Source organism: Perognathus longimembris, chromosome 8, assembly GCF_023159225.1.
Source record: "Perognathus longimembris pacificus isolate PPM17 chromosome 8, ASM2315922v1, whole genome shotgun sequence".
NCBI lineage: Eukaryota > Metazoa > Chordata > Mammalia > Rodentia > Heteromyidae > Perognathus > Perognathus longimembris.
The window spans coordinates 13406381-13420377 of NC_063168.1; the positions used below are offsets into that span (position 1 = coordinate 13406381).

General features: G+C 47.0%; 1 protein-coding gene across 2 annotated transcripts in view; it reads left to right on the forward strand.

Annotated features, from left to right (window-relative positions):
• The window catches only part of Polr1a (RNA polymerase I subunit A), a 70687-nt gene that overhangs the window by 39759 nt on the left and 16931 nt on the right, over window positions 1–13997 (forward strand). For both annotated transcript variants that reach the window (XM_048352545.1, XM_048352546.1), the window contains exons 16-24: window positions 646–829; window positions 3552–3634; window positions 3733–3891; window positions 5375–5473; window positions 6418–6570; window positions 8066–8148; window positions 11405–11570; window positions 12424–12645; window positions 13361–13575. In XM_048352545.1, the coding sequence (XP_048208502.1) occupies window positions 646–829; window positions 3552–3634; window positions 3733–3891; window positions 5375–5473; window positions 6418–6570; window positions 8066–8148; window positions 11405–11570; window positions 12424–12645; window positions 13361–13575 (1364 nt within the window). The remainder of the gene's footprint in view (window positions 1–645; window positions 830–3551; window positions 3635–3732; window positions 3892–5374; window positions 5474–6417; window positions 6571–8065; window positions 8149–11404; window positions 11571–12423; window positions 12646–13360; window positions 13576–13997) is intronic.

The following is a 13997-nucleotide window of genomic DNA, read 5'->3' on the forward strand; positions in this document are numbered from 1 at the left end:
AAGGGGTCCTGACCTGGGCCAGTTACAGTTTTGAAGGTGAAGCTCTAGATGTTCTTTGTTGTTGTTTTGAGCCTGGGCACTCTCTCTGAGCTTTTTTTGCTCAAGGCTAGTACTCTGCCACCTGAGCCACAGTTTTGCTTCTGGATTTTTGCTGGTTAATTGGAGGTAAAAGTCTCACAAACTTTCTTACTTGGTATGGCTTCGAACTGTGGTCTTCAGATCTTGGCCTCTTGAGTAGCTAGGATTATAAGCATGAGCCACAGATGCCCAGTTCTAGATATTCTTATCTGTTCACAAGGTCTTGATCAAGGATACTGGACATCAAGTATGGGGGGTGGGGAAGCAGGAGGTCATGTAGTCACACTGAAGATTGTGTAGGAATATAGGCTTTGTGAGATGTGTAGACTCTGAACAAACAAAAACTATTGGACAATATGTATTCATTTCTTTTATTTAAAATAAGTGTGTGTGTGTGTGTGTGTGTGTGTGTGTGTCTTAGTTTTATGTATTCCCACGTTATTCCATGAAGGGTTTGAGGCAGGTCACAGTAGAGAAACATACAGAGTGAGTTACCACACAGTTGAGGATTGGTGGCTTCCCCTGATGTCACCTGCATCCTGGCATTAATGGCCCTTCCCTGTGCAGGTGATCATCAGAGAAGGAGAGCTGCTCTGTGGAGTGCTGGACAAGGCGCACTACGGGAGCTCTGCCTACGGCCTAGTCCACTGCTGCTATGAAATCTATGGGGGTGAGACCAGTGGCAAGGTTCTCACCTGCCTGGCTCGTCTCTTCACCGCCTACCTTCAGCTCTACAGAGGCTTTACCTTGGGTGAGTTTGGAGCCCATTACCCCCAGCTTCACTGACTTTTGTAGGGAACAACTAGATTTCTTCTTCAAGGATGCAGACATCCCTTCAGTGCTCCCTTGCAGTGCTCCCGTCCTGACTTCTCACAACTGGTGTTTCTTCCCTACTGCGCACAGCAGCCTCCTCCAGTTGGGCTGTCATCCTGGTCCCCTTTTCAGCCTCATGCTTTGTACTGCTTTCCTGTCCTTAAGCACACTCCCATTCTCTCCTGCATATGCCTGGGATTCCCTGGCTCTCCTTGCTCCACAGAGGGGCCTCCCTGTTGCTACAACTGCTTTCCAGTATAGAAGGTTGTGGTAGCACTCGTGGAAACACCACAGGGGCAGACATGTAGAAGTGCACCTAAGGAAGAGGGGCCTCCTTATTTATTCCCTGGACATGAGCACGCTATTTTACATCAGCTCTGATGTAGAAAGCAAGTGTCTGTGTCCTGGGTAGAAGTGATTTTGGAAAATCTGCTGTGTTTGTGGATCTGGTCTGGGCCTCTCTGTAGCAGTCCTGTGAGGATTCCCTAAGATGCTGCGTGTTAAACCCTCACCACAGTGTGAGATACCGTGTTAGCATGAATACGCATGCACTGATTTACATGCAGACATGGTGCAGGATCCTACTGCAGGATTCCCTAGCCTGCCACACTGGGAGTTTGGTCAGTGGCCTGCAATAGGACTTGTATTACACATTTTATTGTACTTTCAATTGTACAATATTCTTAGTTGTAGGGGAAAAAATTTAAATGCAGACTTGAAGATAATTTGCAATCACTCACCATCCAGTTGTCAGAGATAACCATTAGTATTGATCTGGTCTGCATCTTTCTAGACTTTTCCAGTGGAAATATATTCAGAAAAGAACAGAATCCTTTGTCTCATACTGTTTTGTAATCAGTTCCTCCCATTGCCATCATTCCCAAATGTACTTAAAAGTGCCCCTTGAGGTCAGCTAATATAAATCTACAGCCTAATATCTACTGACTATAGATTATTTCATTTGTGTGGATGTTTAGTACCTCAGGGGGATTGATTCCAGGTCCCCCAACAGATCGCCAAATCCAAAAGGTACTTAAGTCCTTTACATTAAATGGTGTAATAATGTGCATATGCCGTATGTAAATCTTCCATGTACTTTAAATTATCTCTAAATTATAGTGCCTATACAATTTAAGTCCTTTTTTTTTTTAATTGCCAGTCCTGGGGCTTGCACTCAGGGCCTGAGCACTGTCCCTAGCTTCCTTTTGCTCAAGGCCAAGTTCCTGTACAATTTAAATGCTAGTTAAATTATTGTTAAACTGCAAGAAGGACAAAACAAAAAGTATTCATGTTTAGTGCAGATGCAATTTTTTCTTTTTTGTATATTTTCAATCACAGTTGGTTAAGTCTACAGATGCAGAACTCATAGATAGGGAGGGTCAGCTGTACTGTAGTTTATTTAACCCGTTCCTGTAATTAAGCAGTTGAACTATTTGTAAGCTTTCACATTATTACTGGGATGACTACCTTTGGATAAACACCTTGGCGTATATATCCAGTTATTTTATTATCTTATTTCAGGACTGAAATTCTTCTTTCTGTATCTTGATTCCTATAATTGGCCTGATCTCTTACTTCCATGTGGGAACTACACAGGCATGCCCTTGGGTACTCAAAGAAAGAGTGAAGACTAAGAACATCACACTTGTAAAATGTGAATTAGTTTCAAATGGTGATCTAGGAAAAGCACAAACATCTGCTAACTAGAAGCAGATGTCCAGAGAGCTTTAAAAATGAGTAGAGGATGATTCCACACCCAGCTCACAGCAGATCAAACCTAGCAAACAGCCGCTGTGCTTGTAGCTCTGTTTAGCACGTGACATAGAAGGGAATTGCCTCTGAGTTGGTGATGATCCAGATGGCGCAAGGCCAAGAGAGGATGCAAGGCCAAGCTGGGAGTCGGACTGCAGGGAGGGTGGGCCAGCAAGGCTAGCTCCACTCAGCCCTTCTTAGGAAGAAGGCTTCATTACAAGGCTCATTTTCATGGCAGTGGCTACTTCCAGAGGGAATGCTTCTTTCCCATTCTACTCACATGTGGCCTTTAGAAGCCCTCCGTTTTCAGGCACTGCAGATGTGTTTGCCTTTTGGATAGTACTGCCAGTTGTTTGCCTTCCTTCTCAGGTCTTGATGGAGGAAATTTTGCGTACTCTAGAGGCAAAGCAGTTCAGTAAAGTGGTACTACTTAAAGTCTTTGAGCTAGGATGGGCTTCAAGCCACTCGGGCAGTTTATCCCCCCTTGGCAATGCTAACGAAACTACAGAGATAAACCCTGTCACCTAGGCTTGACGTGGCTGTGGCCCTACACACCATACAACCCCATGGGTAGCCCCTGTGATGTGTGGCTTCCAGGAGCCCAACCTGGGATGCTCTCTTCCATCTCTAAACCCAGCTCTTCATCTCTAGCCCTTTCCTCCCTCACAGATTTCTTGGGTGAGCTCTACATGGACCTAGCCTGGGCTTACTTTCTACCTCTGTAACCTTTGTGCCTTTAGTTTTTAATCACTTGTAAAATGGAAGTATAATCCTAAGAGATGGAGGGAATTAATAGCAGCAGCATTTCTTTGCTTCCTGTACTCTACTCGGGATCTAAACCCCACCAAGTTTACAGTCTGGTGAAGGCAGACCTGGTCACAACTGAACCTGTCTGTTTCACTTCACAGATGTGGAAGACATTTTGGTTAAGCCAAAGGCAGATGTTAAAAGACAGCAGATCATTGAAGAATCCACTCATTGTGGGCCCCGGGTAAGAAGTGGACAAGAGGTCAAGTGTCGTGCAGAGTGAAACCCACATCCTTCTCCTGTGACTCCAACCTCTGACCCATTCCTCTTTTTTTACCCTAGGCTGTCAGGGTTGCATTAAACCTACCAGAAGCTGCATCATGTGATGAGGTCCGTGGGAAATGGCAGGATGCCCATCTTGGCAAAGACCAGCGGGATTTTAACATGATTGATATGAAGTTCAAGGAGGAAGTGAACCATTACAGCAATGAGATTAACAAGGTTAACCCTGTGGTGCATGCACTTATCTCCATCTTTTTGAATGCTGATTTTCTTTCAATTACTTTTTGATTCTCACCCAGGGAGCAATCTGTCCCTTTAACAGCTGATTGTGGGTGAAGGGTAGGGAGGGGGACAGTTAGAATCCATCATTGTGAAGAGCCAAGAGTCTTATTCCCAAACCAGTTAGGGTGTCGAAAGGCCTTGTGTTAGTGCTGAAAGGGAATGCTTTGGGGTACTTTTCATCTTAAATATTTTTATTTTGGAATTATTACACTAAAGGGGACTTCAGAAAGAAGACTTTCCTACTGGGTCATTGCTGCTGGACAAGCAAAAAGAAGAGCCCAAAATACCACTGTTGCTCATGCAGTGGAAACAGGGGGGGGAAGGGGGGAGACCTGTCTTCAGGTCCTGGTTGTGCTTCACACACGCTGTGTGACCTCTAGCAAGGGATAGGAGCAAGCTGTGTGTTCATTGATTTTTGTCATGTGGGAATAGGGCTTGTGAAGAACACTGCCTCCTAGAGTTGCCAGGAATGAGCTCAGCACCAACATGGGCCTGCAGTGGCTGAGACAGGAGAAGAGAATCCGCATGAGTGAGAGCAGGACCTGGTTCTTGCTTCCCTTCTGTCCAAGAGCTGAGACTCCCAGTCCGATGGCTTAGAGGACTGGGCTTGGCCCTTACCCTGCCTCCTGGCTTTAGAGGCCTGACGAGGAGAGAAAGAAGCAAGACCAACACTCAACAAAAGTTACAATTTCTCTGTGATGTCCTTTCCTTTTGGCTGCTGAGAATACTGACTGTCTCTAAGAGGTGTTCACAGGTCCCTTCCCAGCTCTGTATGGGGATGAAGGCGGCGCCACTTCCAGGACTCACTGAGGGTGCTATTGGTGAGGGGCTATCTTCAGAAGTATCAGTTCACCTCTTCCCACCCAGCCTGCCTCCCCCTGTGTTGAGATGCATCTCTGGGACCCCAGGCAAAGGGCTAAACAAACTCATAGTACTCTCATCATCCCCTAGACTTTCCCTTGGGGCTTTGCTTACTTCTGATTATATAGCCAAGGTGAGGACCCCCACCAACTGCTTGATAGCATGCTGGTAAACATGGATGTGGTGTGGCCATCGGTAATCTGCCTCTTTGGGGGTGATGCAAGGGCATCACCTTAGATCACCTTTTCAGAATCACACACTGGGTATGCTGGTCCCTTTTCTCCTTTTATGTCTCCCTTTTTGCTGCCTTTTGATGAGAAAAATGGAGCCTGTCACTTTTGAAAGGATGTATGAGCCGAGCACAAAGCCAGGGGGTACCCACCTGACTTCCCTCTATGATTCTAACTAAAGGATGAATGCCAACGGAGGCTTTCCCTTACCTTCAATGGGATTTGATCTGAAGCTCTAGATGAATATTCTGGCTTTATTTCTCCTATATTTTTAACCTGGAATTTTAAGAGGGCAAAGTTACTGACCAGTGTGTTGATTTAATCCACAGGCATGCATGCCTTTTGGCCTACACAGACAGTTTCCAGAAAACAACCTACAGATGATGGTGCAGTCCGGAGCCAAAGGTTCAACTGTGAACACGATGCAGGTTTGAACAGAAGTGGCATAACCAGTTGGCCAGAGTGGGGACTTGATAGCAAGAGGATCTATCTACCTTCTGTATAAAAACGCACCACACAAAGATACAAAGCATGTAGAAATCAGTATAGGCACTGACCACAGATATGGAAAGACATAGATGGAAATATGCAAGTGTGATATGTATAATGTTGGCTATATAGGTAGATATTCTAAACTTAAATGTTGTATTGCCTAGATTACATATGCACTCTCTATGTAAAAATCTCAGTCCTGGCTGAGGTCCTACACTGTTGGGTGATCAACTTCATTCACTTAATATTACATTATGAGCATTGTCCTAAAGATTATTTCTCTTTAGCTTCAGGCCTGTTGTCTCCTCAGATTTCCACAGTTCTATGGAACCATTTCCACAAATTTTAGTTCCTGTTCTTTTAATCTTGATGAAGTTAGAAGGGTCTTAAGGATCGTTGTCACATAAATGATCCCAGTGGGAGTGAGTTTGGAAGGCTGAAGGCCCACAGGAAGCTTGCTGACTAAAGAGAACTGTAGACATGTTGCTCTTTTCTCCTTGAATATTTATAGGTTGTTTTTGAAGCAAAGAGTTAGATAGCATGAGTACTCTCTTGGATCTAGGATAACTAACGGGATCACAATAAATTACTTTTATAGGCTTCTATTTCACCATTAGGAACCTCAGGCCTCTCATATGATGATTCTGAAATATAGCTGTTCTTCCAAACATCACCCATTTCAACCTGCCTGATTGTGAAAATCCAGATCAGTCAAAAAAAGAAAGTTAGTTTTGTGGGTTTTTTCTTGAAACACAGCTTTCCTAGTTTCAGTTTCTACATGCCTATCCTTGAATAGTAGGCTGTCTGTCTCTTCCTTGCTTGAACAAAGCACTATCCCACATAGGACTCACGGGTTTCCTTTGGGTTTCCTTTTCCCCAGATCTCTTGCCTGCTGGGTCAGATCGAGTTGGAAGGTCGGCGACCTCCACTGATGGCGTCTGGCAAGTCATTGCCCTGCTTTGAACCTTACGAATTCACCCCCAGGGCTGGCGGCTTTGTCACTGGACGGTTTCTCACGGGTATTAGACCTCCGGTATTTGTGGTTTTTTTTACTTTGTTCCCCTGTTTTTAGGCTCAGTGATAGATGATCTGTTACCCCATTGACCATTCTGAGCAAGAATGATCAAGTCACTTCCTTCTTGCCCACTAGATCCTAGGATCCCAAGAGGACACATCTGTGGCACATTCACCATTGTAACGCCAGAGCTAGCACAGTGCTATCACATCATAGACCTTCAGTAAATATTTGCTGGCAAATGAAAACATGACCAGAACTGTGCGACCTCTCTAGGCCAGTTCTTAGCCGTATGTGAAGCAGCCGGAAAAGGGAATGTAACTCATGCAAGGGTGTTTATGTTGCCAAAAGGAGCTTCATGAAGATTGATTTTGCAAAGTCCCCTACTCTCAGGTCCCTTCCCTTCCCCTGCTTCTTCATAGTGGGAAGATGAATGAGCTGTAGCAGATACCTCATTTTGCTTTCTCATGTGGAATTTTTCCCTAGAAGAAGGGTTTCCCCTCACACTTGTCCGAAATGGCTTTTGGCATGTTAGCCCTTTTTATTCCTTAAGATAGTGCTTCTCTTTATTCCTTGGTGTACTGCTTCACTGAAAGTGCAACCCTGGGAGCAGATCACTAAGCCTGAGTTGTGTAAGTCAGTATGCATTGTTTCAAAGCTACTGACCACTCAGCAGCCTTGTCCATTTTCCCATGTGGACTCTTCAGTGGTCATCCATGGCCTGTAGTAAGGGAGGGGGCAAGTATATTGGAGTAGTGACCAGCATTCCTTTATATAATGAAACAGAGTAGAGTGATAAAGCAAGCCTCAGATTTTTCCCACCTAGTTAGGAATGGGATAGTATCATCAAGTTCTGGTTTGAGTTGTATATATCTTTATTCATGTGTGTATCTACATTTACCTGTATATATCTGCATTTGCTAATTACGATTGTAAATATATTCTTATTGCGGAATGCTTACTCATTGCAGTTGTAGTAGTACACACGTATAACCTGAGATGAGAAGAACACAAGTTTGAAGCTAGCCAGGGAAATAATAGCATAACTGTCTGAAAGAGAGAGGGAGGGGGGAGGAAGGAAGGAAGGAAGAGAGAAGTCTGGAAAGCTTTTGCCACTGGTTTTGTTTTGTGGTTGTTGTTGTTTGACACTGTTGCACATGGAATATAAGCCTGGGGCTGAGCCAGGCAGGGTCAGGGTACCAGTGGCACTTGTCTTTGGAAATCAGGTGTGAAAAATGGTCCTGATGATGGCACATGCAGATGCAGAGAGGCACCTGACTCCTGTAGATGGGAACTGTTACTTCTGGGACACTGTCCCTGTACCTCAGGCAGCAAAAGATAGAGATCATGGGACAGCAGAAGTAACGAGACCATTGGAGCCTTCAAACCAAGGACCCAGGACCTGGGAGGGGGGCGGCTATCTGGTCAGGAAAGGCTGCTTGGGGCGTCAGCCTGAGTAGCCGTGCAGAAAGTGCTCACTGCACCTTTGGAACGATATTCTTCCCTCCCACAGGAGTTCTTCTTTCACTGCATGGCAGGGCGGGAGGGCCTGGTGGATACTGCTGTGAAAACCAGCCGCTCTGGCTATCTCCAAAGGTAAGAACCTCCTCTGCTCGATGGGGTTGGGGTTCTACTGCTCTGCACCTGTTGTCTCTCACAAGATTCTTTGGATGATTTCTTTTAAAAATGTTTTTAAAAATCTTGATGGAGCTGGATGCTGATGGCTCATGCCTGTAATCTTAGCTTCTCAGGAAGCTGAGATTTGAGGATCATAGTTCAAAGGTAGCCCAGGAGGAATGTCATCAGACTCTTACCTCCAGTTAATACAAAAAAGCTGAGCTACGGCTCAAGTGATAGAACCCTAACCTTGGGGGGTGGGGGGGAGTTCAGGGCCAGCCCCTAAGCCCTGAGTTCTAGCTCTTGGATTGGCACAGACACACGAAAGTAATCTTGATGGGTGCCCAAGATAGAAAACAGAAGGTATTGATCCATTCTGCAGCACCGGTAGAGCACATGCGCAGAGACGCACACTGCAGGCCCTGTGTTCCGCAGGTCTGTCATCCCCTTGGGGTGTTGTGGCTATGTGGAAAGATCTTTAGTGGTGGTGAATCAGCCTGGATTTCAGGCCCAGGGTCCTTGCCTGTGGTTTTGTAGTCATCAACCTCCAATCACAGGTATCAATCACTTTGGGGCTTTCCAGCTTAGCCTTGCTTGTTTCTTTTCCTTTCTGGCAAGAAAGAGAGCAAGCAGCCCTGTAACTAGCTTCATTGGGTGAGTGAGAGGGAACAGAGGCCTAAACCTGAACAAGGCCTGACTCCAGGAAGCCCAGTAGGATAGGCAATAAATCCTTGAATTCCAGCTTCCCTCTTCTTGGGGTGCAGTGTGGAAGCCTTGGCCTTGAGGACTTTGTTGTGGTTCTTCGTGAGCTCCGAGAGCCTGTGCTGGTAGAAATGATGGTGGATGGGCTTTGGCTCTTTGCAAGTACAGAATCAGGAATGCAGAAGGAGCATCAGCCTCAACCCTGGCTTCTGAAGCACAGAAACACCTTAAAGGACTCTTATCTTATTAGTTTGTAAGGAACCCAAGTTTTTCAAACATGGCTTGCCCTAGGAGGAAGCAGTACTCAGCAATTGCATGGGCTTGCCCTTTTGTTCATTAATACTAAGTGTGCATTTAAGCTCTTAGGGAATTCTTTGTTTTATAGAAAGTGGAAGTTCTGACAGTCATACAGAAAGAAATGATGATGGGAAATGGTGGAAATGGTGTAGATCCCCTTGCCTCTTGAGCCTGCCTTTAAGTTATTGCTGCAGTTGTTGCAGTCGCTGCTGGCCAACGGCTTCTGGGGCAAGTGGAGACAGTCACGGAAGAAGAGGGGGCCCGGGCAAGACAGACTCCAGAGACCAGACTCGAGGTACAGATCTAGTTTATTGCGCAGTTCCAAAGCCTATATAGGCGAATCACCCTGTATATGCTGTAATCAACAGCCAATAGGTAACAGACACCTTTCCTTAGGGACTCTTTTGAATAGGGACTTTCCAGGAGGTGCAGGCTTGGGGTGGAGCCAATTCATGCCTTAATGCCTATTGGGTTTGCCCAAGAGCATGTAGTGACTGCTGTTGGCAGCAGAGTTCTGGGCATATGTGGCCCGCTGATAGCCGCTAGCTCCCCTGGGGCATTTCCCACAAGTTATATTCTCAGTGAACACTGATGATTACTGAGCGGGGTTGGAGGGATGCCACTCCATTTCTTCCCCTCAGCATTCTACCTGTTGGTTCCAGCTTTGTCCTGTTTCTGAGCTCAGATGTACCAAACCCGCATGCAGTGTTCTGGTGTCTTCCCTCCTGACTCCTGTGTTTATTGGGGTAGAAAGGGCTAGAGCGAGATCAAGAAACACATAGGTGGCCTGTTGGTGAGGAAGGACCCCATCTTCAGTGCTGGCAGTGCCCTGCAGTCAGGGCCAGCTCCTGTCCTTCCCCGGTGGGAACAAAGTCTTTTAGAGATACTTACAGTATACAAAAAAAAAAAAAAAAAAAAAATAGGAAGCAAGTGTCAGGAGATCTAGGGACGGGGGAGTGCATGTGTTAGGCAGGAGCCCCCCAAGACCCTGTGACATCAGGATGAGCAGAATGGTGTCAAGAGTTCTGGTTGGAACAAAAGAGCCTCAGCGTTTGGGGCAAAGGCACAGACATCTGCAGGATCAGCCTGCCAGCTGGGAGGGCCCAGTGCAGAGCCTCCAAGAGCCTGAGTCAGAGTATTCCTGGCTAGAAAGTAGGAGGCTGCCTCCAAGGATGGCAGTGGAAAGGAAGAAGCTGATGTGGAAAAAGTGAGTTCTGAAGCTCAGGAGAGAGACCCGCTGCAGCTGTGAGGGGCTGCTCCTATGTCCCTGTAAGAGCAGCAGGGCCTGGACTGAAGCACACTGGTGCTTGTGGGAAGGGTGGTGCATATTCACTACCGTCCTTGTGAGGCTCTGGAAGCTGCTATGAAATATGTGACTAACCCTGTGCTCTGTTCTCAGAGCTCAGCGTGGTTACCAAGGGAAGGAACCAGGTTCCTAGAGGGTGACCAGAGAAACTTAGGCAGTGACCAGAAAGAGAACAAAACAGCCAGGACAAGGGCAGAAAGCAAGAGAAGTCAAGAGAAGCACCTGACAATGGGGGGGCTGTGAGTATTCAGGTCATTAGGTTTAGCATTTGGTTCCTTTTTTTTTTTTTTTTTTTTTTGCCAGTCCTGGGGCTGAACCTTGGCCTAGGTGCTGTCCATGAGCTGCTTTTGCTCACTCTACCACTTAACTCACAGCTCCACTTCTGGATTTGGGGTGGTTAATTAGAGTTAAGAGTCTCATGGACTTTCTTGCCCTGGCTGGCTGTGAACCACAATCCTCAGATCTTAGCTTCCTGCGTAGCTAGGATTACAGGTGTGAGCTACTGGCACGCAGAGCATGTAGTTCCTGATTGGGGTCCCTCAGTATCCTTCACACTCACCATACCGACAGGATTTGGGGATCCTAGCAGTTCTCCCTGTCTTGCCTGCTTGTGGCTCTGAGAGTGCTGGTCCCAGGATGATATGTGGTACAGGAGAGGGAAGGGGCAGGTGGTTAACCAAGCAACTGGGCCAGATGGGAGCCTGGCTCCAGGAGTAGAAGCCAGGTCTGTTGGTCTCCTCTTGGAGATCCACCAGGCTAAGGGATGCTGGGGCTCAGACCCTGGGATACTAGAGCTCTGGCCTGTCCTGGAGTTTTGGTTGTCTGCAAAACAGCAGTCCCCTTTTCTTTTCCTTGTACTACCCCTCCCCACGAGAATCTTCCTGAGAGGTGTATGCCTGGTGGGCACTGAGCCATTGGCCTCCTTATTAGGTGTATCATCAAGCACTTGGAAGGCCTGGTTGTCCAGTATGATCTGACAGTCCGTGACAGCGATGGCAGCGTGGTGCAGTTCCTATATGGGGAAGATGGCCTGGACATCCCCAAGACGCAGTTCCTGCAGCCCAAGCAGTTCCCCTTCCTGGCCAGCAACTATGAGGTAGTACCAGTCCCCATCTATGCAGCAGGCCCCTGTCTCAGCCAGAGTTCTCTGAGTACCCTGAGCTCAAGCCACTTGATCTGTGCAGCTGTGAAAAAGTTGAGTGGTTTATAAAGCACCGCCAGTGTCTTGAGACACGTGACAGTTTTCAAAGCCCCTCTGTGAACTGATGAGTTGAAGGTGCTTGAGCACCTCTGCAGTAACAATTGCTGTTAGGGGCACTCGCTAGGTGTTGGTTCCTAACGAAAGCACATGAGTGCTGAGTTTATCCTCACCACAACCGTGGGAGGTGGCAGCATTCTCTGGGGAAGTGGCATCACATTTTTACAGCTGAGGCAGCTAAATATTGCAGCTGATGTAACCAGCTGGTGAGAAGCATTGCCGTCATTTGAGCCCAGATCACCTGATACATGTTTATGATGTTCTTGCTGCCTTGTATCTTGGGAGTGACCATCTCTATTGACTGAACCTTCAGTCACCCTGTGTTACATTAGGAAGGCGAAACTGCCTGTGGCCTGTCCAAGATCATGGAGCTGGTGGTAGAATTGAAGGCCATGCTCTGATTCTGGGTTCTTTCTCTTCTGGAGCTTGTCCTTGAACTTTGGTTGGCCTCTTCTTTCTTTCCAAATCTCCTTTCTATTCCTAGAGGGGCTCTTAATGTGCCTTTATTCCCTAAGACAACCAGCTTCTTCATCAGATCTGCACAGCAAGGGCTCTGATCACCAGTACCGAGTTTCTGAGATGTATTATGAAGACTACTCCCAGGCCCCTCATCCCATGAAGTTGTGCAGTGTTATCTGTCACACACTAACCTCTCATCATGTGTGTGTATATGTGTGTGTGGTTTGTTTAGGTGATAATGAAATCAAAGCACCTCCATGAAGTTTTGTCCAGAGCAGATCCTCAGAAAGCTCTCCACCACTTCAAAGCCATTAAAAAATGGCACAGCAAGCATTCCACTGCCCAGCTAAGAAGAGGTGCCTTCCTGAATTATTCCCAGAAGATTCAGGCAGCTGTGAAAGCCTTGAACCTTGAGGGCAAGAACCAGAATGGCCGCAGCCCAGAAACTCAACAGGTGATAAAGGGAGATGTATCCCTGGTCTCTGGCATGTCCAAGCCTCAGGCAAGGTTTGAAAGATGCAGAATTGTTCCCTAATACAGTGGGCAGTGCTGAAATGAGACAGCAGTGATGCTCAAGTGAGAAGGGGGCTCTTTACAGGGGTGTGAGTAGGGCTTGGGGGGGCAGTCAGGCTGATTGATGACGAATGGACTTCTTCATCACCCTTGACAGGAGGGATCAGGAAGAGTAGTCACTAGACTCGGAGGGGGTGTGCAATCATAGGCAGAGCCCTGAGTAGAGTTCCCATTAGAGAGAAGTTGCCTCTGCTGCTAGTGTGAGCAGGAAGCAGAGGATGTTTTAAAATCATTCACTCTGGCCACAGAATGTGTGAAGGAGCTGGATCTGAGGCTAACAGGGATTCAACTCGTATCCTAACATAATCATTATACTTTTCCATTTGACTCCAGTTAGACCCATAATAAGTTATGTAGCCCCTCTACCTGTGCTTAGATGGGCCCGGATGAGGAATGACAATCCTGGTCAACAGCTTCCCTTTCCACCTGTTTTCCACCTGTTGTAGTCAGGTTTCTTCCTGTCTTAGTCTTCAGCCTGCTGTTACCCAAACCAGTGTTTTTGAGCCTCCTCATGCCATGGGTTTCCCCAGGAGAAGAGCCCTACTCCTGGTAGCTAGCCTCCCATGTAGCTGGGGCTCGTCTTTCCGTCCATTCAGATGTTACAGATGTGGTATGAGTTAGATGAGCAGAGCCGGCGGAAATACCAGAAGAAAGCAGCCTCTTGTCCTGACCCCAGTCTGTCTGTGTGGCGCCCAGACATCTACTTTGCATCTGTCTCAGAAACGTTTGAAAAAAAGATGGATGACTACAGTCAAGAATGGGCAGCTCAAGCAGAGAAGAATTACAGGAAATCAGAGCTTTCTCTTGACAGGTGATGACACTGATTTGTAGCATGGCACGTGGGGAGGCAACCCTCTCAGGCTCACCCAGCCCACTCCAGAAGAGGGGGACTCCAGCAGGAGGGAGGGATATGAGACAGTAGGAAGTACTTCATAAGCCTTGTAGATGCTGGGGTAGATGAGAGCAGTTAGAAGTGTCTAGTGTCGGGAGTTTGGTATGGTAGACATGGCTACGAGGCAGAGAATCAGTCTGGTCACCATTCATTCAGCATCTGCTAACTCTGACCCAGACAGGTCACGCATCGCCCCAGGACACTGTCTCAGCTGACCTAGTGGCTCCACTGCTCCTTTGAGTTTGAGTTTCCAGGTTGAAGGAGGAAGGTCTGTATGGAGACCTCAGCATGGACAGGTTCTCACACACACACAAAAAAAAGTAATAATGAAGCCTATGGTC